Genomic DNA, 23,509 nt, shown 5'->3' with positions numbered 1-23,509 from the left:
GTGCTGCGGGGGGTGGAGTTTCAGCCGGGAGAAGGGGGAAATGCTCCTCCGTGTGTGTGTGTATACGTGTACATACATGTCCGTGCATGCCCGTGCGCGTCCATACGTGTGCCGTGGGGCTGCGGTCCGGGCTGTGCGTGTGCATACGTGTGCATGAGTGTGCATGAGTGTGCATACCTGTGCTCTGGGACTGCAGGCGGGGGTGCACGGGCTGCAGTGTCTGCGGGCTGCGCCGGTGCTGCAGTGGGGGCTGCAGTCGCTGCCTGCAGGGGGACACGCGTGTGCGTGTCCGTGTACGTACGAGTGTGCTGGGGCTGCAGCCTCTGCAGAGGGGGTGCTGCGGATTTGTGTGTGCGTGTGTGCACGTTCTTGCACGCGTCCGGCAGGAACTGCAGAGCTCTGTGTGTGCACGGGAAAGGGGGGGTTCAGTCCCCGTGGGGAGGGGTCTGCGGCTATGGAGGGATGCGGATCCCCAGAATCACAGCACAGCCGCCCCCCTCTCGCCCCTCCCCGCGTGGGGGGCTGGTAGCGGTGGGTCCCTTTGTGCCGTGTCCCATCCCCCAGCCCGGAGGTCTCCCCGCCCCGCCGTGTCCCCTCCCGCCGCGGGACCGGCCCGTGACCCGAGCCCCCCCCGTGGGGCGGGCACGGAGAGCCGGTACCGCCGCTCTCGGGGGCCCCCGAGCGGCCGCCCCCGGTACTGCGGCGCGGGACCCCCGCCTCACGCGTGTCCGCGCGTCGCGACCACCCCCCCCCTCCCCCGGCCCGGGGGAAGCGGCGCGGGTGGGCACCTCCCCGGGGGTCCCCGGGCGGGGACCGGCCCCGCTCCTCACCCCCGGGGATCCCACCGCCCCCACCGCCGCCGGCGCATGCGCGCCGAGCCCCGTTCGCCGGTACCCGGGGTCCCGTGCCCGGTACCGACCCCCGCCCCGCCGCCCCCCCGCGCGGCTCATCCCCCCGCGGGTCAGCCCCGGGGCAGGGGCCGCTCCGCGCCGATGCCCCCGGCGGCCCCCGCGCCGCCGCCCCGCGGTGCCGGCGGGCGCTAACGGGGCCCGGCCATGCGGTCCACGGCGTTCCGGGGGGGCGGGCGGCGGCGGCCCGAAGGGGCGGGCGGGGAGGAGGAGGAGGAGGAGGGGGAGGAGGGGGAGGAAGGCCCCGCTCCGCCGGCCCGGCGGCCCCGGGCCCCGCCGCCGCTGGGGGCACACACGGGCCGCGGCTGCGGGGTGGCGGAGCGGGAGCGGAGCGGGGCCGCGGCGGGGCCGGCGGCCGGCGGGGGCAGGGCCGCGGCGGGGGATGCGGGCGGGCTGCCCGGGGAGGCGGCGGCGGCGGGGCCGGGAGCGGGGCCGGGGCCGGGAGCGGGGCCCGCGGAGCCGGGGAAGCGGCGGCCCGCGGCCCGCGCAGCGATGGGCGCCGGCGGAGGGTCGCCCGGGCAGGCCGCCTGCCTGCGGCAGATCCTGCTGCTCCAGCTGGACCTGATCGAGCAGCAGCAGCAGCAGCTGCAGGCCAAGGAGCGGCAGATCGAGGAGCTCCGGGCCGAGCGCGATACGGTACGGCGGGGGAATGGGGGTGGGGAGGGAGGGGGGGCGGGAATGCGGCGTGGAAGGGGTTAACTCCCGCCAAGGTTAACTCCTCCTTGAGTTTAACACCCCCCCCTCCAGATTTAACCCATTCCCTGTGGGGTGACCCCCCCTCAGGGTTAACTCCCCCTTTGGTTTAACCTCTCTCATGATTAACCGACCCCCACCCTAGGGTTAACCCCCCCCCCCCAGGTTTAACACCCTTCTATGGGGTGACCCCCACCGTGGGGTGATCCCCACTAAATTTAACCACCCCTAGCTTTAACACCCCTCCCGTAGAGTGATGCCCCCTCCCCTTAGGGTTAATGGCTCCCCAACACCACCCAGGGGTCCCTGGGACTGTGGTGGGATTCTGCCCATCAACAGGAAAGCTCTCACTCCCCGTGACACCCAAGGGGTTAATGCTCCCCCACTTTTTTGGGGGTAATGCCTCTCTCTTTGAGGGTTGATTTCACTTCTCTTTGGGGGTTAATTCCATCCCCTCAATGCTTAATTTACACCCCTTCTTGGGGTTAATACCCCCCTTGTTGTGGTAATACCCCCCTTTTTGGGGGTTGATTTAAGCTCTTTTTTGTGGGTTCAGTGTCCTGCTTGGGGGTTAATGTACCCCCTTTTCTGGGGGTTAATTTTACCACCTCCTTGGGGATTAATTCTGTACCCCGTGGGAGTTAATGCCATGCACCTTTGAGGGTTAATTCTGTGCCCGCACTTTGGGGTTAATGCCCCCCTCTTTGGGGTAACCTGTTCCCCTCTTCGGGGGTTAATGCTCCCCTCTTTGGGGGTTAATGCCCCCCTCTTTGGGGGTTAATTCCATCCCCTTGAGGGTTAATGTCCACTTCTCTCTGGGGATTAATTCTGCACCCCATGGGGGTTAATGTCCCCCTTTTTGAGGGTTAATTCTGCTCCCCTCGAAGCTTATGCCCCCCTTTTTTGGGGGGTTAATGTCCACCCCCATAGGGGTTAACGTCCAACCGCCGTGTCCTTAGGCCTTAGTGCACCCCCTTGGGAGTTAATGTGCCCCTCAGGGCAGTTAACCTGCTCTCCCCGTGGCACCCCAGGGGTTAATCCCTCCCCATGGCCTCACGGTTCTCCCCTCGTGGTGGAGGCCCCTTGGGGGGGGTTAACGTGCCTCCCTTTGGGGGGGTTCACGACCGCCGCTGGCACCTCAGGGGTTAATGCCCCCCCTTATTGGGTAATACTGTTCCACCCCGTGGCACTCCAGGGGTTAATACCCCCCCTTCTTTAAGAAGTAATTCTTTCAGTGGGGGGCATCGCCCCCTCCCCGAGGTACCCGGTGGGTACAGAACCCTCCTGGGGGGGTTCGTGCCCCCCTCCCCAAGGGGTTAAACACCCTCCAGGGGTTAAACACCCCCCACCCTGGAGGTGTCTGCAGGGCTGGGCTCCCCCTCGGGGGTCGCGGGTGCCCCCGGGGGTCGCAGCCCCCCCCCAAAAACAAAGCGGCGGGGGCACAAAGGGCGGGGGCGGGGCGGGGGTTAACGGGCCGCCGCCCGTTACCGTGGCGACGGGCGGGGGGGGGCCTTAAAGGGACCGCGGGCACCGGGCAGGACACAGGGACGGCGCCCTGCTGCTGCCGAGGAGAGGCTGTATGCCCATCCCGGAGATTTGGGGGTACTGACAGCCGCGAGAGGCTGCCAGCTTTTGTGGGGGGCACTGTGGGGGTCACCAGAGGTTGAGCTGTGCTCCTCCACCTGCCCGCAACACGTGTGTCCTGTGTCACCCCAGAGATGCCATGTGTGCCCCTCACCATAGGTAGCCTATTTGTATGCCCACCCCAACATTGCCCTACCTGCCTTGTCCCCCCGTGGGTGTTGTGTCACCCCACGGATGCTGTGTGTCCCCCCCCCCACACACAGCCATGGGTCACCCCCCCTGCCAGCCCCACGGCGCTGCGGCCCTGTGCCATCCGCGGTGGTGGCCGTGCCCAGCTGCAGTGGCGGTGTCAGCAGTGGTGGCCCCAGTTTGTGGCAGGAAGGACGGGGACACCCCACGTGATGTCACCGCAGGCAGTGCCGCGTCCCCCAACATGGAGGAGCCACTGCGGCAAGTCCGTGATGGCACTTCAGGGACTGCCCTGGGCACAGCCTCCCGGGGTGACGCTGCTGGGGACAGGGGACTGCCACACCCTGGGTGCACTGGGCTCTGCTCCCCAAAGCTGGGTCCCTCCCAAAACCACTCCTTTGGGGGTGCTGGGAGCCCCCCACTCTGCTGTCCAAAGCAGCCCTTCTAAAGGGTGCAAGCCCTGGCTGGGGGCAGGTGACCATGGGCAGGGGTCACCATTGCAACCCCCCCTCACCATCCTGCATCCTTGGTGAGGATACACACAGGGTGGGACCCCCAAATTCTCTGGTTTCTGCTGCCCCATCTCTGGAAGTATTCCAGGCCGGGTTGGACCAGGTTTAGAACAACCTGGGATAGTGGAAAATGTTCCTGCAGCGGGAGAGTGGCCATTTTGTGGCATTGGACATCCAGTGGTGGGTGCCCAAGGGGGTGACCCCAGCCCGAGGTGAGCCCTCCCTCACCTGCCTTGCAGCTCCTGGCACGGATCGAGCGCATGGAAAGGCGGGTGCAGCTGGTGAAGAAGGACAGCGAGCGGGAGAAGCACCGCATCTTCCAGGGCTTTGAGGTGGATGAGAAGCCGGAGGCAGAGGCATGTGAGAAGTTGCCTTTGGAGTGTCCCCAGGACCTGCTGGAGCCTCCCCCGACCCTGCAGCCCAAGCACTTCCCCTACGGCAGGAACGGGAAGGGGCATAAAAGGTACAGAGTGCATGGGGGGCTGCGTGGGGAGAAGGGGGGACACTCCCTATGGCTTCTGCCCAGAGGCCTTTGAGGTGCTTGGAGAGGCCACCCAGCACCAGGAACACATCCCCGTGTCAAGGAGAGCCTCAAGAAAGCCTGTGTAGGGCGTGCAGGGTCCCAAAATGCTGGGGAAGCCCTTCTGTTAACTGTTTTAAGTCTGGCCCTGGTGCAGCAGCCCTGGTTTGGGGGTGTCGCAAGCCCCCCACAGCATCCCTGGTGCAGGGCGGGGATCCATGTGCCTGGCTCAGCTCTTCTTTCTCCTGCAGGAAGCCAACGTTTGGGAGCGCGGAGAGGAAGACGCCCGTTAAAAAACTAGTGTCAGAGTTCTCCAAAGTGAAGAGCAAAACTCCAAAACACTCCCCGGGGAAGGAGGAATCGGGCGGCTCCTTGGCTGAAACTGTTTGTAAACGAGAACTGCGGAGCCAAGAGACTCCAGAAAAACCCCGGTCACTCCTGGAGACCCCACTCAGAGCATCAGCCCCTCCGAAGGGCCCTGGCACCCACCCTAAGGAGAAAGGCTTTGTCAGCGAGGCCGACGACCTGCCCTATCTGTCCACCACAGAAATGTACTTGTGCCGCTGGCACCAGCCGCCCCCATCGCCGCTGCGGGAGCCTTCTCCCAAAAAGGAGGAGACTGTAGCAAGTAAGGATGGAGAGAACGATGGAGAAGCTGCTGGGGCTGAGCCAGCCTGGGAACAGGGCTCAGCACCCTCATTCTGCATCTGGGAAAGGGCTCCCAGATTGCCAAAGGGAGTGCCCGAGGCACTGGGAAAGGTGCAATGCTGCTGGCTCCTTCCACTGTGGTGGGTGCCGGCTCTGGGCTCTCCCAAATCTCATTTCAGGATCACTCTGCTCTGGGCAGGGCTCCTGGCTGGTGTCTGTTGGAGCAAGCGGTGAAGCAACTTCCTGTGGGTGGGTGGGAAACGTGTCTCTGGCTCATGCCATGGTGACACAGCACCGGGGTCACCTGCTGTCCCCAAATCCGCTGCTTGTCCCGCCTTGAGCCCAGTGAGGTTGGTGCTGGCGATGGGAACTGGGCTGTGCCAGGTGGCTCAGCACGGACAGAGCCTGGCACATCCCTGGGAGTGGCTCAGGTTTGCTTGTGTGCTTCACCAAGGGACTGGAGATGAGCACTGCTGGCTCAGGGTGGGGGTTTGGGGCATGCCAAGCCATGCTCCAAGGGGAAGGATGGGCTGGAAGGGAGTGGGGAGGTGGTGGGATGGAGCAGGGGCTGTAGAGTAACACCCTTCTTGTCCTGCAGTTCCATCTTGGAGGGACCATGTCGTGGAGCCCCTGAGAGACCCCAACCCCTCCGACATCCTGGAGGTACGTGAGCCATCGGAGCTGGCAGTGCCACAGGGGCTTTCCAGGCTGTGCCACACTCCCAGAGCTGGTGGCATCTCATCCCCTCATCCAGCATAAATCTCGTCTGTGGTAGGGAGGCTGAGGTGGGGGATCTGGCCCTGGGATGATGCACTGATCCCTGTCCGGTGTTGTTGCAGAACCTGGATGACAGCGTCTTTTCCAAACGGCACGCAAAGCTGGAGCTGGATGAAAAACGAAGGAAAAGGTTGGAGCAAAGGGAGGAATGGGGGTCTGGAGTCCCAGTCTCCCTAGGGAGGATCCTGGGGTGTCACCTAGAGCAGGGAGCAGGGCAGGGTCCGGCTGGGATGGGCACCAGGAATGCTGCAGGAGGAGGGATGCTCTCACATCGCTGGCAGCCAGTGCAGCCCTGTGATAACCTTTGGAGAGTCTGGCACTGCCCGTGGCGCCTCACTTTCCCAGCCATCCTATTTTCCAGGTGGGACATCCAGCGGATCAGGGAACAGAGAATCCTACAGCGGCTGCAGCTCCGAATGTACAAAAGGAAAGGGATTCAGGAGTCGGAACCTGAAGTTACCTCATTTTTCCCTGAGCCAGATGATGGTGAGGCTTGGCAAGGGGGTGTCGGGGTGGGGGTGCAGATGAGGGGTCTCACATACTCTGGTGTCTCTCCACAGTGGAAAGTTTGCTCATCACCCCTTACCTGCCCGTTGTCGCCTTTGGCCGGCCCTTGCCCAAACTGACCCCACAGTGAGTACTGGGAGCGGGAGGGGATGTGGAGTGCCAGTGTCCCTGGGGATGTGGAATGTCCCTCCTTGCAAGCCGCCCTGCCCATTTTGGGTCTGGATGGTGTCATTTTGGGTCGGGAAGGTGCTGCAGTGACACCAGCTGTGCCCACAGGAACTTCGAGCTGCCGTGGCTGGACGAGCGCAGCCGCTGCCGGCTGGAGGTGCAGAAGAAGCAGACGCCACACCGGACCTGTCGGAAATAAGGGAGATGCTGGGAGCTCCGACCACCTCCAGGAGCTCCAAACACCTCCAGGAGGGTATGTCCTCGGGGGCTCTGAACACCTCTACGGCACCAGAAGCTCTGCCATCACCGGGTCACCACCAGCTGCTGCCTGCTCCGTGCTGACGGATGTTTTCATTCTTCTGCGATCCCAGTTTTGTTCGTTTGGGTTTTGGAACGTTTCCCGGACTCATCCCCCGCATTGGCACCGGCTTCCCAGCGCCACCGGCCAGCAGCTCTGCTCTCGGGGGCAGCGGGAGGATCCCGGCCCCGTCCTCGAGTCCCCCGTGTGCTGCCCCTGCACTCCACAGCCCGTGGCCTTGGGATCTGGGGCTCTTGGGATCGCCAGCACCAGATCCCGTGTCCGGGGGTGCCGCATCCCCCGGGACTCACCCGCTGCTGCCTTCATGTTGTGTTCAGTTAGCAGGATAAACAGCGGATTGTGTCGGAGCCAGCTGGGAACTGGGAAGCGCCTGGGATTCTCTTTTGGGAGGTTTTCCCCCCCTATTTGGTGGTTTTTTCCTCTCTGGAGCGGGGTTGGCAGAGGCAGAGGGGAGAGTTAAAAAGCAAAAATTTTTTTTTTTTTTTTTTGTGAAATAGAAACCCTGTGCGCACAATTTGGGGGGTTTTAATGGTTTTTTAAAATGTAATTTAAATGTTTTGAGGTGGGCGAGGGGTTTGCTGTGAGGGGGGGCGATTATTGCCTGTCCGAGCCCCTGGGTGCTGCTGGACCCTCTTGGTGCTGGATGGGTGGGGAGGGGCTCCGTGTGTCCCCCTATCTCCCCATTTCCTCTTATCTCCCACCTTTTTCCTCACCTTCCCCCTCTTTTTCCACATTTTTTCCTCCTTTTTCCCCTCCCTACACTGAGCCTGTGCCCTCCCAGTCTTATCCCCCCACTGCCCCCCTCTCTATAATTAACCCCGAGCTTATTGAACGCCAGAAAACTCGTTTACAAAAAAAAAAAAGAAAAAAACTTAGGAAAAAAAAGAATTTAAGAAAAACAAACTTTAAAAAAAAAAACTTTGAAAACCCGGAAATTGTTAAAAAATCGATAAAAGTTCCAAAACCGCCGTGTTCTAAACAAACGTTACGGGAGGGGGTGGGGTCACTCGCGGACACGCCCGCTCGCTGGTTTTATTTTATTATTTTTTATTGCTTTTCGTTGTTGGGTTTGTTTTATTTTTTTTTTGGTTTTTTTTTTTACAATAAACAAGGAAAAGGCCGCTTCGTGCTGGTGTTTTCCCTCCCCCCCTCACATTTACCCGCCTTCGGGTGTGACGTCATTTCCGCGGGGCGGTGACGTCACCGGCGCGGGCGGCGCGCGCCCCCTGGCGGGCGGCGGTACCGGCGCCGGCCCCGCCGCGCGCGCCGCTCCCGTGGTGCCCCGCGGCCAAGATGGCGGACCGGCGGCGGCAGCGCGCCTCGCAGGACAGCGAGGACAGCGAGGGCTCGGCGGCCTCCGACAGCGCCGGCTCCGCGCCCGGCTCCCCCCGCTCCGCCCGCTCCCGCTCGGGCTCCGGATCCCGCTCCCGCTCCCGGTCCGGCTCGCCCCGCCTGTCGCACCGCCCGCCGCGCGGTGCGGCGGGGGCCCTCGGCGCTGGGCCGCGGGGCCGAGGGGCCGAGAGCGGCGGTGGGGCGGGGGGGAAGAGCGCGGCCGAGTCGGAGTGTGTGAGTGAGGGGCTGGGCGAGCCTCGGGGACGGGGGGCTCCGGTGCCCGAGGGTGGGCGGGGGGAAGGCGGGGAGCCTGGGGACACCGAGGGCAGCGAGGGGGCTGAGGGGTGTTCTGCTGTCCGGGGGAAACGAGGGAGTGGGCTGAGGGGTGTTCTGGTGTTTGGGGGAAACGAGGGAGGCGGCTGAGGGATGTTTTGGTGTCCGGGGAAAACGAGGGAGGCGGCTGAGGGGTGTTCTGGTGTTTGGGGGAAACGAGGGAGGGGGCTGAGGGATGTTTTGGTGTTTGGGGGAATCAGGGCAAAGTTGGGGACCCCGAGGAAATGAGGGAGGGGGCTGAGGGATGTTCTGGCTTTTGGGGGAGTCAGAGGGAGGTTGGGTATCCTGGGGAAATGAGGGAGGGGGCTGAGGGATGTTCTGGTGTCCAGGGGAATCGGGTTGAATTTGGGGACCCCGGGGAAATGAGGGAGGGGGCTGAGGAATGTTCTGGCTTTTGGGGGAATCAGGGTGAGGTTGGGGACCCCGGGGAAATGAGGGAGGGGGCTGAGGGATGTTCTGGTGTCCGGGGGAAATGAGGGAAGGGGCTGAGGGATGTTCTGGCTTTTGGGGGAATCAGGGTGAGGTTGGGGACCCCGGGGAAATGAGGGAGGGGGCTGAGGGATGTTCTGGTGTCCAGGGGAATCAGGGCGAATTTGGGGACCCCGGGGAAATGAGGGAGGGGGCTGAGGGATGTTCTGGTGTCCAGGGGAATCAGGGCGAATTTGGGGACCCCGGGGAAATGAGGGAGGGGGCTGAGGGATGTTCTGGTGTCTGGGGACCCCAAGGGGAAGGCAGGGGGACACTGAAGACCCAGGGCAGGGAGGGAGCTGAGGGAGGGGTTCTGGCCTCTAAGGAGGGCTTTGGGGCTGAGTGAGAGGCCTGGGGGGCTCTGGTGTCAGGGGGACTGATACTAGGATCTGCGGGGTGTGGGGAGCTGAGGGAGCACCAGTTTGGGGAACTGGGGGAATTGGGCTGAGCCCCCCCATAATGTGTGTGGAAGCTGGGCTGGGGCAGCCTCAAGTGGGGTGGGCACTGCAGCCCCCCAGGAGCAGGCAAGGGGCTTTGCTGTGGTTGCCTGTGTGTGACCTGTGGCTGGATCTCTCCAGTCTGAGATCCTGACCCAGCTCCTGGGGTTCTGTCCCTGCTCCTGGGGTTCTGTCCCTGCTCCTGGGGTTCTGTCCCTGATCTTGGGGTGCTGTCCCTGCTCCTTGGGTGCTGTCCCTGCTCCTGGGGTTCTGTCCCTGCTCTGGGGGTGCTGTCCCTGCTCCTGGGGTTCTGTCCCTGCTCTGGGGGTGCTGTCCCTGCTCCTGGGGTTCTGTCCCTGCTCTGGGGGTGCTGTCCCTGCTCCTGGGGTTCTGTCCCTGATCTTGGGGTGCTGTCCCTGCTCCTGGGGTGCTGTCCCTGCTCTGGGGGTGCTGTCCCTGCTCCTGGGGTCCCTGCAACAAGGGCAGGTGTGGGGTGGGTGCTGCTGTCTCCCCCCACCATGCAGTCCTGCAGTTGACATCCAGCTGCAATTCCCTCCTGGTTTGGGTTCTAATGGTGGTTATTTCCAGCTCTTTCCTGTTTTAGATTCCAGGGCTGGTTATTTCCAGCTCCCCCTGACTCTCTGGGTGTTTTTTTGTGGTGGTTTTGGGTTTATCTTGTCACCTCAGTCAGGTTGTATGTGCTCTGGGTTTGTTTTGTCTGCACAGATGGGTTGATCTTTGTCTTAATGCTGGAATCATGGAATGGTTTGGTTTGAAAGGAGCCTTAAAGCTCATCCAGTTCCACCTTCTACCATGGGCAGGGACACTTTCCACTATCTCAATTTAATCCAAGCCCTGCCCAACCTGCCCTTGGACACTTCCAAGGTTGGGGCAGTCACAGCAGTTTTGCTGAGCATTTTTTCCTATTTTGAGCTGTTGGCTTCTTCCAGCCCCTTCCCTGAGCTGGATCCTGCTCGTTCTCTCTTTGTTATTCCCTGTTGTTGTCCTTTCCCTGGCTCTTGTTTGGCAAGGGAGGAATCCTGGCTCCCCTGTCACTGTCACTTTGTTCCCTGGAGACCCCCAGCACTGACAGGCTGTGCTTTGCTCTCCAAATTCCCCCACTGTGGCTGCTCTAGAAGGTTCTTGGAGCCTTAGAAAGGCTCTGGGAGCCTGGAATTTGTTTCTTTTTGGTCACTGGAGCTGAATTTCCAAGGGTGGATGCAAGAGGGTCAGGGCCAGACCTTGCTGTTACTGTGTGTGGAATCATGGGGTGCTAGGTGTTAGGACAAAAAAATAGCTGTTAGGAAAAGGTGTTAGGATAGTAGATACTAAGAAAGTATGTTCTGAGAGAATTTTTTTTCATGGAAGGGGTGGCCAGGCACTGGCCCAGGCTGCCCACAGAGTGGTGGAATCCCAATTCCCTGAAGTGTACAAAAAGTGTGGATGTGGTTTTTGGGTACATGGTCTAGTGGTGACGTGGGGCTGGTGCTCATTGAAGGTTGGACTTGACCTTAAAGATCTTTTCCAATTTAAACAATTCCATAAATATTTTATGGTTTTATGAATCCATGATTCCATGTTGCTAGGACTGGGCTGCTGCCCTCCCCTCCCCTAACACCCTTCACTTTTCTCTCTCTGCAGGAAAGTGAGGATGGCATCGAAGGAGATGGTGAGTGGTGGCTCTTGGGCAGGGTTGTTTGTGTGCAAAAAAAGTAAAAACCAGGCAAAATGACTTTTCCAACAATCCTGTGGTTGTTGCCACGCCAAATATTTACTAGTAACAGCAGGCAAATGTGGGGTACAGGGACAGAGTCCCAAACTCTTCCCTGCTCCTCCTGAGCAGGCTGTGGCATTGATCCAGGGTGGTGCTGGCTTCCAAATTCCCTTGGGGAGGGGTTTGGTCCCACGGCAGAGGAGCCATGTCCAGCCCTGCCCTGAGTCCACCTCCTTTCCCTCCCCACAGCCGTGCTCTCTGACTATGAAAGCGCCGAGGACTCGGAGGTAAGGATGATCTCTGTCCTGCTGAGCCCCTGGTTCTCATGGAATTTCAGCACAATCCCAGTTTGTGTCCTTGGATCTCTTCCCCTGACCCCTCTGTCTCCTGAGGAAATGGCTTCCCCCACTCCCAGCCCCTGGCACTGGGACCAGTGTCACTGTGCTGCTGGGGAGGGTGCAGGGCCAGTACGTGCAAGGGAAAACCCTCCTGGCTCCTCACACTGGGAACTGGATTTGCCACGGCCAAGAAGGGCGTGGGAGGAATGTGGGATGCTTGTTGGGTTTTAATTAGTTGGAATTCAAAAGCAAAGTGGTGGTTGGGAGCATCCCAGGGGCTTCCCTCTGTTCTGAGGGAGCAGAGGGATGCACTTTGGGAATTGGGAGGTGCTGAAGGAATCCCATCCCACCCGTGCCTGGGGGCTGCAGGTTCCCCTGGACTTTTAGTTCAGAGCTCTAAAGTTTGAGATTTACAAGGAGTTTAGAGAAGTTCTGGTGTCTAAGAATTATAGTGAAGGCTTTCTAAGGAAAATCGATCTGTGTTTTGGGAATCTTGAGGGAAGCAGTGGCTAGAGAACATCCAAACCACCAGGCAGAGGAAATCCAAGCTGTTTATTTGGGAATTAATCTCAGTTTGGGAATTAATCTATGGTATTAACAAGGAAAGAGCACTGCAGGCTGCAGAGGTGTTGGGGCAGCTCCCAGAGCTCTTCCAGCCTGGAATCCTGCGTGGAGGCTCCCAGTGGCAGCGGGGTTGTTGCATCACTGCTGTGCCAGGATGACTGTGTTCCTGTACCTAAAAATAATGCCCAGCCTGGGCTTCCCCGGCGTAAACACCGGGAGCAGCCGATGTGCAAAAGGCTGTGTTGAAAGAGGAAAATGGAGCAGGGTTTGGTTAATCACCCCGAGCTATTTTTAGTTCTGCTCCAGCCTCCGGAGGCTCCTGGGGGTGAAACCAGGTCATGCTCCTGAGCAGAGTGAGTCAGCTGAGGAACTCCAGGGAATTTGGAAACGTGGCCCTGGCTGGATCCGGGCCCTCCGTGTGGAAGGAAGGGCCTGAGATCACCAGTCTTCCCAGTCTGCAGGAGCCTTTCTGGAGTGGTGGGATGTCACATCTTTGTGGGGCAGCTGATCCCAGCTCTGTTCCAGAAAGCCTGTTGCATCCTCCCTCTCTTGGGAGAGCTTGGGCTTAACTTGCTTTTCCTGTAAAAATACGGAGACAGGAAGAATTTTAGGAGTTAATCATCTGCTTTGGAAGAGTCATGTCTAACAGCTGGGACAGGGATCTGACTCCAGAACTGAGAGGATTTCTGGGCAGTCTCTTGCTGGATCTGACTCCAGATTAGGGGAGATTCCTGGCGGATCTGTTGGTAACAGAGCATGTTTGAGTCACTGGATGTCTCCCAGGCAGAGGAAGAGGATTACAGCGAGGAAGAGAGCTCCAAGGTGGAGCTGAAGCAGGACAGCAACGATTCCTGCGAGTCGGCGGCCAGAGGGGAGAAGGGGAATGAGAAGGTGGATCCCAAGGGAGCGGTGACGGGCGAGCGGCAGAGCGGGGACGGGCAGGTGGGTGTCCCACGCCTCCGGGCTGGGGGCTGGCAGCAGGACTGCTGCAGTGGTGAGAGCTCCCTGCTTCTGACAGGAGAGCACGGAGCCTGTGGAGAAGAAAGTTGGGAAGAAGGTTCCCAAGCACCTGGATGACGATGAGGATCGGAAGAACCCGGCGTACATTCCACGCAAGGGGCTCTTCTTTGAGCACGACCTCCGAGGGCAGACGCAGGAGGAGGAGGTCAGGTATGTGAGTGTCCCCCTGGAGCTCTGGGAGGGACAGGTCAGCTTCCAGGCTGGCCTTTCTGGGCTCCTTGCTTCAGTGGGATGCGCTGGGAAGGTCTGCGCTTCTGTTACCTGCTCTGTGTCCTGCCAGGACATTTCAACTCTTTGTTTTGAAGGAGGGATGGAAAAAACCCATAAAAAAAGCCTCATGCCAGGCAGCAGTGACTCTTCAGCTGCTTTTCTCAAATAGCAATGGGTCACCAGCAGCTGCTGGGCAGGAGGTGGGGGAGGAAGGAAGGAGGGAGTCTGCCTCCTGTGCATTCCCTGCCCCAGGAAAGCTCAGGCTCTGTGTGTGGAACTGCTCGAAACTGTCACATCTTGACCTGACAGCCCCTCGCTCCTCCCTGTGTCCCTTTTCCAGGCCAAAGGGTCGTCAGCGGAAGCTGTGGAAGGACGAGGGGCGCTGGGAACACGACAAGTTCCGTGAGGATGAGCAGGCCCCCAAGACCAGGCAGGAGCTGATCGCGCTCTACGGATACGACATCCGGTCAGCCCACAACCCCGACGACATCAAACCCCGGAGGATGCGCAAACCACGGTGAGCCCCGGAGTCACACCAGGGCCTGGATTGTCCTGGGGAGAAGGACCAGGTCTGGAGCTCCAAAGAGTGAAAGCTCTGTCACGGTGGGACCGTATTCCTGGGATTTCTAGATGTGCATGCTGGGAAGCTGTTCCCTGAGAAAGTGATTCTTCCCACCCAGGGGTTTCTTTCTAATGAATTGTTCTATTTTTCTCCCTCAGGTTTGGTAGTCCCCCTCAGCGAGACCCCAACTGGTCCAACGAGAGGCCCCCCAAGCCCCCGAGGCACCAGGGTGCCAAGAGCCCCTCGGCTCCCCCACGGTCCTTCAACAGCCGCAGCTCTGCCAGCACTGGCAGGATGCCCCCTGCCAGGAACTACCCCAGGGTGGGGGGCTACAAGGAGACCCGTCCAGGCTACCGGGCTTCAGAGGCAACTGTCCTGCACCGGAATGGGGAACAAGCCAAGCCAGAGAGCAGCTACCGTGGGAAGCACGCAGAGCAGAGCCCGTCAAGGGACACATCCCCTGAGCTGGAGGTGGGACATGTCCACGGCAGCCCTGGCAAGGAGGAGGGGGCTCTGGAAAACCAAGCCACAGGTGCTGATGCTGTGCAGCCACCACCAGACAGACCAGTCGAGAAGAAATCTTATTCCCGGGCAAGAAGGACCAGAGTCAAGGCTGGGGAGGCAGGGAAGCTGGCTGAGGAAGTGCCTGCTTCTGAGGGGCTGGCTCCTGTGATTCCAAAACCCACACCAGCTGAGACCTCCCCCCCGCCAGCCAAGAGCAACTGGGAGTCACCCGTGGAATCCAGCGTGGATGGACTTGAGCAGGAGATGACCCAGATGAACCTGACAGAGCAGAACTGGAACCCGGGGCAGTCCCAGTTCATCCCGCCCCGGGAGCTGAGGGGTAAGTGGGAGCAGCCTCCTGGTTTTCCAGCAGCCCAGTGCCTCCTGAACTGTACAGTTGGTCAGAGCTGAGCTGTCTTTGTGCCTTGTCCCAGGGTGGGTGCAGAGTCATGGTTCCTGCTGAGAAAGTGCTGCAGCAGAGAAAAAGGGAAGTTAAACATTTTTGTGTAGATGAATGGAATTAGGGCTGGGAAGGATCGAAGGGATCCTTTCCCTGTGATGTGAATCGCAGCAAGACTGATCCCTGCTGCAGGAGAGCATGAGATAAGGATCAATAATTGAGCTCTGTGGTGTCCTGCTCAGAGCAGAAAGGAATTTCTTCCTGTTTATCAGCTCATTTCCTGACACTGGGATTTGGTTGCCAATAGCCAAGGCCTGGCTGGGATTGGCAAATCCCTTTGTATCTGGGAGGAGGGAGGGACATGGGACGGAGTAACTCTGGTGCCAGCTGAGGACAGTTCTAGTTGTGCATCCACAGAGGGGTCATCCAGGTATAATTATCCCTTTGCAGAATTAGAGTCTGTTCTGGGAAGTGTTAGAATCTTTCCCGAGGGGAGTAAAACTGGAGCAAGGAGAAGGAACCGACTTGCTGCTTTCATAAGTGTCTGTGAGGTTGAGGTCATGGAACCAGAAGTCATTTGGTACTGATGGGACTGTGGAGTCTGTAAGAACAGACCCCTGGACAGGCTGGAAAACCTCACAGTGGAATGAGAGTTCAAAAGTGCTGAGATTGTCTGGCTTAGAGTTTTTTTTTTAATGCACAAAAATGAAGCATCTTCCCAAATTTCCCACAGGCCAGCTCTTAGCTGCAGGTACACGATCATGTTCTGCTGTGAGAAGGCTGATGACTCTGCTGTCCCTTTTGTTTCCCTAGCAGAGGAGGGAGGAGTTATTCTGGGAAGCATTTGGCTCCCATCCGTCCATTCTGTATCACTCTGCCTGTATTTGCACTGTGAGTGATCCATGAGCACTCCAGTGTTTGCTTTATCCATTTTCACTCTGGAATCACAGGTGATCACTTAGGCACTGTGGTTTTCAGGCAAGGTTTAAAATTCACTTTGCCATGAATTCACATGGATTCAGTTTGCTGTTGGAATCCAGAGGAACCTGTGATAAAAGTATTTACGCCCTGCAGAGGGTTTAAACTGCAGCTTCATATCCCACATGGATCCTTGATCCACCTGAAAGAGATCTGTGTCCCAGCAGACTCAGAGCTCAGAGCAGGACCTGAGTTTCAAGCTGGGGATTTAGTTTTGACGCAGGATTTAGGCGTTGCTGAGCACCTTGAATGAACGTGCAGCGACAAAACAGCCTCTAATTTGTCCCAAAATATTTCAGATCACTGGGGCGATGAAGTCCAAAGGTTCTGTGTCATGGGAGCGAGAGCTGAGCCGCAGCCACGCCCCCGGGCGAGGCGGCTCCGGCCTGGGAACAAGCACAAACCACAATAATAACCAGTCTGTTCCTTCCTCAGGTATTCCCAACCATCTGCACGTGGGAACTGGGCCACCGCCGCAGTTTAACCGGATGGAGGAGATGGTAACGCGTGATCCCGGAGCGTGACTCCGGCTCCGCGGCGCGCGCGAGACGGGCTCTAATTGTCGTGGGGTTGTGCTGATAACAGGCTGTTGATGCCTCAGCCTTTCCCTTGTGGGGGTGTTCGGGGGTGACCCAGGGGAGGTTTGGTGGTCGGGGGTGTCGGGTGGGTGCCCCACAGCCCCCCTGATCCCTGGACTCTCGCAGGCAGTGCCGGGGGGCCGTGTGAAGCGCTACTCGTCGCAGCGGCAGAGACCCCCTGTGCCGGAGCCAGCGCCCCCCATGCACATCAGCATCGTGGAAGGGCACTACTACGACCCATGTGAGTGTTTTCTTCCTGCTCCTGTGGCTCCACGTGTGCTTGGAGCTGAGCAACTGGAGCAAGGATCCCCCCACAATTCCTTATAGGGTGGGACTTTGTTTTCTCTTTTGTTTGTTGTAGTGGCGTTGTGTTCTCATACAGTGTCTAAAAGGCAGCTGGGAGCCTGCCTGGTTGTGTTTAAACCCATGGAATTACCCTCAGTGTTATCCCCTCTCGATGCCAGGGCTCTTAGGACACCCCAATTCTTTCTGAAAACTGGGATTTAAATTGAACTTTAAATCGGGTCTTTTTACATTTGAGCATGGGGAGAACAGGACGGGGGATGGATTAGGAATTCCCTCCAGCATTTAAAGTGTTAGAGAAGAAATTCCCTGAGTGTTTTTCTGCTTTCTAAAGGGAGTAGAAGGCTTTTCTTTAGGGAGCATGTCCCATCTGTAAGCCCGGGAGCCTCTGTGTGCCATGGGAGCCCTCGGGGCGTGCTGGGCTGTGTGTGCCCGGCTGCAGGGGAGTGAAATTCCATGGAGCTTTTCCTCACAGCCTGTCATGTGTTGTTGCAGTACAATTCCAGGGACCAATCTACGCCCACGGTGAGAACCCAGCCCCGCTGCCGCCCCAAGGGATGATTGTGCAGCCAGAGATGCACCTCCCTCATCCAGGTGAGGAGCCAGTGGGACACTCCTGGACCTGGGAAACAAAGAACTTTGTTCTCCCACAGCCTCTATCACAGGGGAAATCCATTTTCCTTAATTTCTACAACATAGAAGAGGCTTGCTCCCTCCTGCAGTGAGCCTGAACTAGTATTAGTTTTAAGGAAAGAAAAAATAGATGTTTCTGGAGTTTCCAGCCAGTGCAGGACGAGGGGAACTGAGCCTTTGGCAGCTCCCAGCTGGATGTTTGCAGGTCCCTGTGGGGCCTCAGCAGGCTGGGCTGCTCCCTTCCGTGGGCACTGGGCTGGTTCCTCACTCCCTGGCCCTGTAGCTCAGGAAAAAGCAGAACTGGGAGCTGTCAAACACGTTCTCTGCTTGCCCACACAAATTGTTTCCTGCAGTGGAGTTGCCGTGGGGCCATGTCTGGTTCCGGTGAATCGGGAACTGGGGAGGGGGCTGTGCTCTGCTGCTCTGTGTCCCTCCCCAGCGTGGGGCTGCAGGGAACCCTTGGAGCAGAGTGTGCTCCATCCTGCTGCTACCCAGGGACACTCTGGCGTTTTGGGTGACATCCGTGTGCTTCCCATCACCTCCAGGTTTACACCCCCACCAGACGCCCCCTGCCATGGCAAACCCCAGCCTCTACCCCCCACCAGTGTCCATGCCCCCGGGCCAGCCCCCGCCGCAGCAGCTGCTCACTCCGACTTACTTCTCCGCCCCTGGAGTGATGAATTTCGGGAATCCTGGCTACCCCTACCCCCCTGGAGCTCTGCCCCCTCCGCCCCCTCCTCATCTCTATTCCAACACGCAGGTAAGCCGGACGCGCCGCGGCTCCTTCCCAGGCAGGAGCAGGTGGGATGTTGTGGAGCATGGGGTGTGTTCTGTGAGGTGTTCCTGGGAGAGGATGTGCAGCAGCACAGCTGCTCCATGGGGAAAGGCTGCTGTCATCCCAGAAAGGATTGTTCTCGTGGCTGCTGTGCAGCTCCCTGAGCGTGGCAGGCAGTGGGTGAAATCCTCTCCTGGGAGGTATGGAATTGAGGTGTTTCCTTATGGAACAGGGAAATAGCCTCTCCAGGGCTGAGCCAAGGATACCTTGGGAATGGCTTTGGAAGTCAGTTCAGTTTGAGATAGAGGCTGGGAACTGGCTGGTGTGAGCAGCAGGGGGATGGATTTTCGTGCTCCATAGCCCAACTCGATATCTAAGGTTGCTGCCGAGCAGCGAGGAGGCAGATTGGATTGGGTCCCTGAGGAGGCAGATCAGTTCAGATTCCTGAGAAGGCAGATCAGACCAGATCCTGTAGGGACATGGGTCAGATTCCTGTGAGGAGGCTGATCGGCTCAGATCAGATCCCTGAGGATCAGATTGGGTTGGATCTCTCTGAGGATCAGACCAGATCCTATCCCTGTGAGGAGGCAGACAGACCTAATCCCTGAGGAGACAGATCAAACCAGATCCTTGAAAAGGCAGATGAGACCAGAGCAGACCAGATCCTGGTGCCATGGCTGGAGCAGGGCTGACACGCTGTGACTGGAGCAGGGCTGACACGCTGTGGAAGGCTGGAGAGCTGCATGTTCCCTGTGCTCCCAACCTTCCCTGCCCTTCCCACTGCTCCAGCTGATCCTGGCAGGACCTCACCCTGCTTTGAGGGCACTTTCCCCCAAGGCTGCAGGGCTGGATGTGCAGGGGAGCTGTGTCCAGGCAGAAAAGCTGCTCTTGAGAAGTCCAGGCATTCCATGGACTGCAGGGTGAGGGAATCCCATCTGCATAGGCTGTGTCCTGACCTTGCTAGAGTGGGGGCACATTGGTGAGGGGTGCTGATCTCTGGGGTGCACAGCCCCTCTTGGCTCTGGCTGGGGGCAGCTATCCAGCCCCAGTGGGTGCCAGGAGGGGCTCACAGGGCCCCCCAGCCCGGAGCTCTGACCCTGCTGCTCCTGCAGGCGCAGTCCCAGGTGTATGGGGGGGTCACCTACTACAACACTGTCCAGCAGCAGGTGCAGCCCAAGCCCTCCCCGCCCCGCCGGACATCCCAGCCTGTGACCATCAAGCCACCCCCTCCAGAGGTACAATCCCCTCACCGTTTGTCCTTGTGTGTGTGTGATGTCACTGGTGTGTGTGAGGCTGCAGTTCTCCCTCCCATTCCAAAAATATAACGTTGTTCTTTTGTAAGGGGAAATCTTAAACTGTCTCGTCTCTGACCTGTCCCAAACCTCAGCTTCTCGTTGCAGGTGGTAAGCAGGGCTCCAGTTAATTTGAGTTACTTAAATCTTTAAAACTAAAACCACGTAAAAAGTAAGTCTGAAGTTGACTTTTTTTTATTTTATTTGTTCAGGGTAGAAAACAGGACAATTTTGAGAGGGAAAAGTCCAGCCCTGGCTGGAGGAGCTAGGAGGCAGGGAGTTCTCTGGAGGGATAAATGTTGAGAACTCAGCAGATAATTCAGGCAGTAGAGTTAAAGGTTTTTCAGGTTGTGAGTGCTTCCCTGTACTGGGAATGGTCTCCTCGCTCCAGTGCTGTGAGCTGTGCATGTGTGAGCGTGCTGGAATGCCATGTGTGTTTTTGGTTTCCCTTTCCATACTTTCTTCACGTATGGGAGCCAAGCAAGCCCAGACCCGGGCAGGCATGTGCCGGTGGGTTCCTGTACACGGGGAGGGCTGAGAAGCAAATTGTCTCATGGAGGGGGCCTGAAAAGGCCTTGTGATGGAAAAATCTGGAACCATGAGGAGAGGTTGGCACAGGGGCCTGGTTGTGCCCAGAGAGGCGGGTGGGGGGGTTGCCAACCGGGGTGGGGTCTTGCTGGGAAGACCCAGCCATAGCACTGTTCCCCCCATGCAGGGGTTTGGGGGGCCCTAAACCTCTGCTGCTCTTCCCTTTTTCCCCCTCCCAGGACAGCAAAGGTGAAAAATCAAAGGAGAGGAGCAACACGTAGGGACACAGCCACAGGAATCCCAGCACTAGACTCGGCCCCTCGGCGAGGAGGAAGCTGCTCCTTGGAATGGCTCCTTCCCTGCGCGGAGGTGAGGCAGCGGGATGAGCCACCTGCACTGTGCTCAGGACCAGGCTCTTCCCCCGCGGCCCGAGCGGTGCCTTCCCAAAATCCATCTTGCTGCTGCCCACCCCCCTTCTCCCCCGTGCTGGGGCCGCCAAAGAACCAACCCCCGAGTCGGTCCTTGGCCACACGTGCTCCCAACTTCTCCCCGTTACTAAACGTTCCCCGCTCCCTCCTGGGATGTCCAACTCCGCTGGCTTGATCGTGGTCTCTGTTTTTATTTAAGGAATGAAGCAGCTCCTTCAGTAAAGCTGATTTGTTTCTTTTGGGTATTTTGTTCTTATTTGTTTGGGTAAGCAGCAGTGACGTCCCCCCCCCCCCCACCCCAGTTCATTCTTCATTTCAATTTGCTTTTCAATTAGCAAGTTGATTTCTGCCACTTCTGGTGCAGGGGAAGGGCAGTGGAGCCGTGGGAAGCTGTCAGGAATGCACTGCCTGGGCAGGAACCACTTAACTTAGGAGCTCCTCCTGATTTTTTTTTCTCAACAAACTGTTGGTAACTGTTGTGTGTGAGCTCTCAGAGGGGAATCCACAGGGTAACCCCCATCCCTGCCACCCCCAGCAGCACAAGGGGATGTTTCCACCCTCCCTCTGCCAAATCCACAGAGAGGGGGGAGGTTTGTGGGCACCCAGCACCCCGACGCTGCCTGAGCAGCCCAGCCAGCACCCAAACCAGCTCGGCAGGGCCAGGTTCGCTCCCAGCACTTGGGTGTTGCTGCTGGGGCTGTGGAGGGTGTTGGGACCCGCCCCAACGCACCGGGCTGGGCTCTGGCCCCACAAGGAAGCACCTCGGCCCTACACCAGCTCCCGCCTCAGTTCCCCACAGCAGCCTCGTGTCCCCTTTGGCTTTGTTGATGGGTGACTGTCACCGCAGCTGTGCCGCGCCGCTCCCGGCTGGCTCTCGCGTGCCGCAGTGCAGCCGCTCTGCATCCCGCGGCTCCGGCCCCGCTCCGGCTTGGCCACGGCCTCGCAGCCGTTTGCAAATTGCATTAGGAAACTTGGCAGGGCCGGCTGCTGATTCCTGCCCGTTCCTGCCGGTTCCTGCTGCTCTCCTGAGCACGTGCCGGGACGCCGGGGGGACGCGCCAGCTGCCGGTGCAGGCACTGGGTGAGGGGGATGTCACCGAGCGAGAGGTGGCTCGGCCACCCCGTCCCCATCTGTGGCCAGGATGGGGGACTGGCACCTACCTGCTCATTCTCTGTGTGGATCCCTCATACATGCTTGGCTTTCCAGCAGAAATTCCTTCTTTGTATGATGTTTGTGACTCTGTGACCTTCTGTGTCTTGTTTCAGCCACCAAAGCCACGTAACCAAAGCAGAATCCCCTCGTGTTTCAGGTCACCATGTGTCATTGATGCATTGGTCACACAACCAAAATCCTGGACCTTACACCTCCATGCTGGGGTTTTGGTTTTGTTTGGATTCCTTTTCTGTGGCATACACATCCCTAACAGCTTTTTAGGAAGCAGACAGCTCTTGTGTGCCATTCCTGGGGCTGATATCCACAGGGACAGTGTCCATCTGAGCTTCCCTAGCAGGACCAGTGCCAGCTCTGCTGTGTCCCAGGAACTGCTCCCTCCCCAGGAGCCGTTCTCCCTTCCCAGGAGCCACTCTGCTTTTCTAGGTACGGCTCTGCCTCTCTCAGGAGCTCACAGTGGGACTGAAATTACGCCTCTGCTGTGCCTGGCACCAGCCACCCTCACCCCCACATCCCTGAAAGCAGCTGCCACCCATCCCCAGCCCAGCTCTGTCCCAGTAGTGGGGCTGGAGGGAGCCCCTTGTCTCTCTGGGAGTTGATGTGAGCCCCCTCCTCTCCCTCAGCCTCACTGGCTCACGGGGGAGGACCAACTGTTGTGTTGGTGGTGCAGGAGCTGCCACCCACACGTTTGTGGCACGCTGCCTCCGCCTCGGCAGCCGCAGCCTCCTGCCAGCCCCCCGCCCACCTGCCCACACCAAATGGAGGTGGGGGGCTCGTACCCCACTCCTGTTACACCCTGACCCTGGGGATGGAGCACCACGGTGAGCTCTGCCCTCCTGCAGCCAGGTTTGGCAGGGGCAGGATGCTGCTGGCCCTGCCAGTGCCATGGTGGAAGGGTGGCTTTGAGGGACCCCAGCTCCTCCCTTTGCATCCCACCCCCTTTTTCCCCTTCCCGTCAGGTCTCCCCGATTCCTACCCTCACTCTGGGAGTAGGGTGCAGGTCCCAGAGCCATTCCAACAGGAGCACCAGCAGCAGGCATCACCTTCCTGCCCGCATTGCTGTACTATCCCATTCCTCCCCAGTGCCACTGCCTCAGTTTCCCTCCCTGGCAACAGGATCATGGTCCAGGGTTTGCCCCAGCCCTTCACGGGGAACTCGTGGAGGAGCTGCCCCAATCTCATGGTGGTTCTCCCCTTCCCCAAATGCCTGTCTCCCTTCTCCCAGCGCTGCAGCTGGGAAGTGGGTTAAGGCGCTGGCTTGGGGAGGGATTTTTTTCCCGGGGTGTAATTTTTCCCTCCTACACACGGTCTGTTTTGAGCAGTGCCTGGAGGCTTCGCACCCCCGGCTCACTGCCGGGGCGGGGGAATGCGCTGGCTGCCAAGCGAGGGAAGCGCCCGCTCCAGATCCCAGCTCGTTAGGAGAAATAACAGCAAATTAATTAAGCCAATAGTTCGCTCTGCGCCAGCAGTGCTGACATGGGGAGAGGGGATGGGACAGGCCAGATCTGGAGCACCTTTCCCATGGGGAGCGTTGCCCTCAGCGTGGCACAGTGCTCCAGGTCCCTCCTGCTCGTGTGGCCCAGTGCATCCCCGTTCCCACCAGTGAATGGGGTCCTGGGGGGTGGCGAGTGGGTGTATCTGTGCCTCAGTTTCCCCTCCTGCTGCCAGGAGAAGCCCCTCTGTGCATGGCTGAACCTGGCCAGCAGCACCATTTGCACCTGCAGCCGAGAGCCCGTGTCCGGATGCTGTGGGGAAAGGGGATAGAGGAGCTCAGCAGAGTGGGGTTTTTGGGGGTGGGGGATCTGAACGCTGGAGGCTGGGGGAACAGAGGAGGGAAGAGCCGGGCCGTGCCGTGCTGTGCCATCCCGACAGGACCTCGTACAGCCGGGGATGGGGATGTGGGGACGTGTTTTGCTGCTCTCCGGCAGCCGCATGGATGGAGTTGCCAGGCAACTGCCGGGTGGAGGCGAAGCGGGAACGAAGCGGGAACAAAGCGGGAACTGCCGGGACCCTCGTTCCTCCATCTCCACCCGAACCCCCTGGGCAGTGGGGCCCAGCAAAGCCCATGGGGTCACTGCGGTGTCCCTCCGGCCGCTGTCACCATCCCACCCCGCAGC

General features: G+C 59.2%; 2 protein-coding genes across 4 annotated transcripts; both read left to right on the top strand.

The window, feature by feature from the left end:
- Window positions 1-1,369: 1,369 nt before the first annotated feature.
- Window positions 1,370-7,945, top strand: MSL1 (MSL complex subunit 1). Of its 2 annotated transcripts, XR_002465663.2 has the most exons (9): window positions 1,370-1,544; window positions 4,126-4,349; window positions 4,658-5,034; window positions 5,653-5,717; window positions 5,894-5,961; window positions 6,193-6,317; window positions 6,392-6,464; window positions 6,615-6,759; window positions 6,878-7,945. XR_002465663.2 is itself a non-coding variant. In XM_021532915.2 (8 exons), the coding sequence occupies exons 1-8, from the start codon at window positions 1,401-1,403 to the stop codon at window positions 6,703-6,705; spliced, it is 1,167 nt and encodes a 388-aa protein (XP_021388590.1). In that variant the 5' UTR covers window positions 1,370-1,400; the 3' UTR covers window positions 6,706-7,945. The 2 variants fall into 2 exon arrangements, 1 of the variants encoding a protein (XP_021388590.1); XM_021532915.2 differs by having other exon boundaries at window positions 6,615-7,945.
- Window positions 7,946-8,118: 173 nt separating this feature from the next.
- On the top strand, window positions 8,119-20,467 carry CASC3 (CASC3 exon junction complex subunit). Of its 2 annotated transcripts, none has more exons than XM_021532913.2 (13): window positions 8,119-8,391; window positions 11,037-11,064; window positions 11,359-11,396; window positions 12,795-12,953; window positions 13,030-13,181; window positions 13,582-13,758; window positions 13,962-14,647; window positions 16,121-16,185; window positions 16,390-16,504; window positions 17,062-17,160; window positions 17,745-17,959; window positions 19,087-19,209; window positions 20,034-20,467. In XM_021532913.2, the coding sequence occupies exons 1-13, from the start codon at window positions 8,119-8,121 to the stop codon at window positions 20,073-20,075; spliced, it is 2,172 nt and encodes a 723-aa protein (XP_021388588.2). In that variant the 3' UTR covers window positions 20,076-20,467. The 2 variants fall into 2 exon arrangements, with proteins under 2 accessions (XP_021388588.2, XP_021388589.2); XM_021532914.3 differs by lacking the exon at window positions 20,034-20,467 and adding an exon at window positions 19,362-19,922.
- The last annotated feature ends 3,042 nt before the right edge of the window (window positions 20,468-23,509 follow it).

This window comes from Lonchura striata, chromosome 25 (assembly GCF_046129695.1).
Source record: "Lonchura striata isolate bLonStr1 chromosome 25, bLonStr1.mat, whole genome shotgun sequence".
NCBI lineage: Eukaryota > Metazoa > Chordata > Aves > Passeriformes > Estrildidae > Lonchura > Lonchura striata.
Note: the sequence above shows the minus strand (reverse complement) of the source record. Positions and strands in the feature narration are given on the sequence as shown.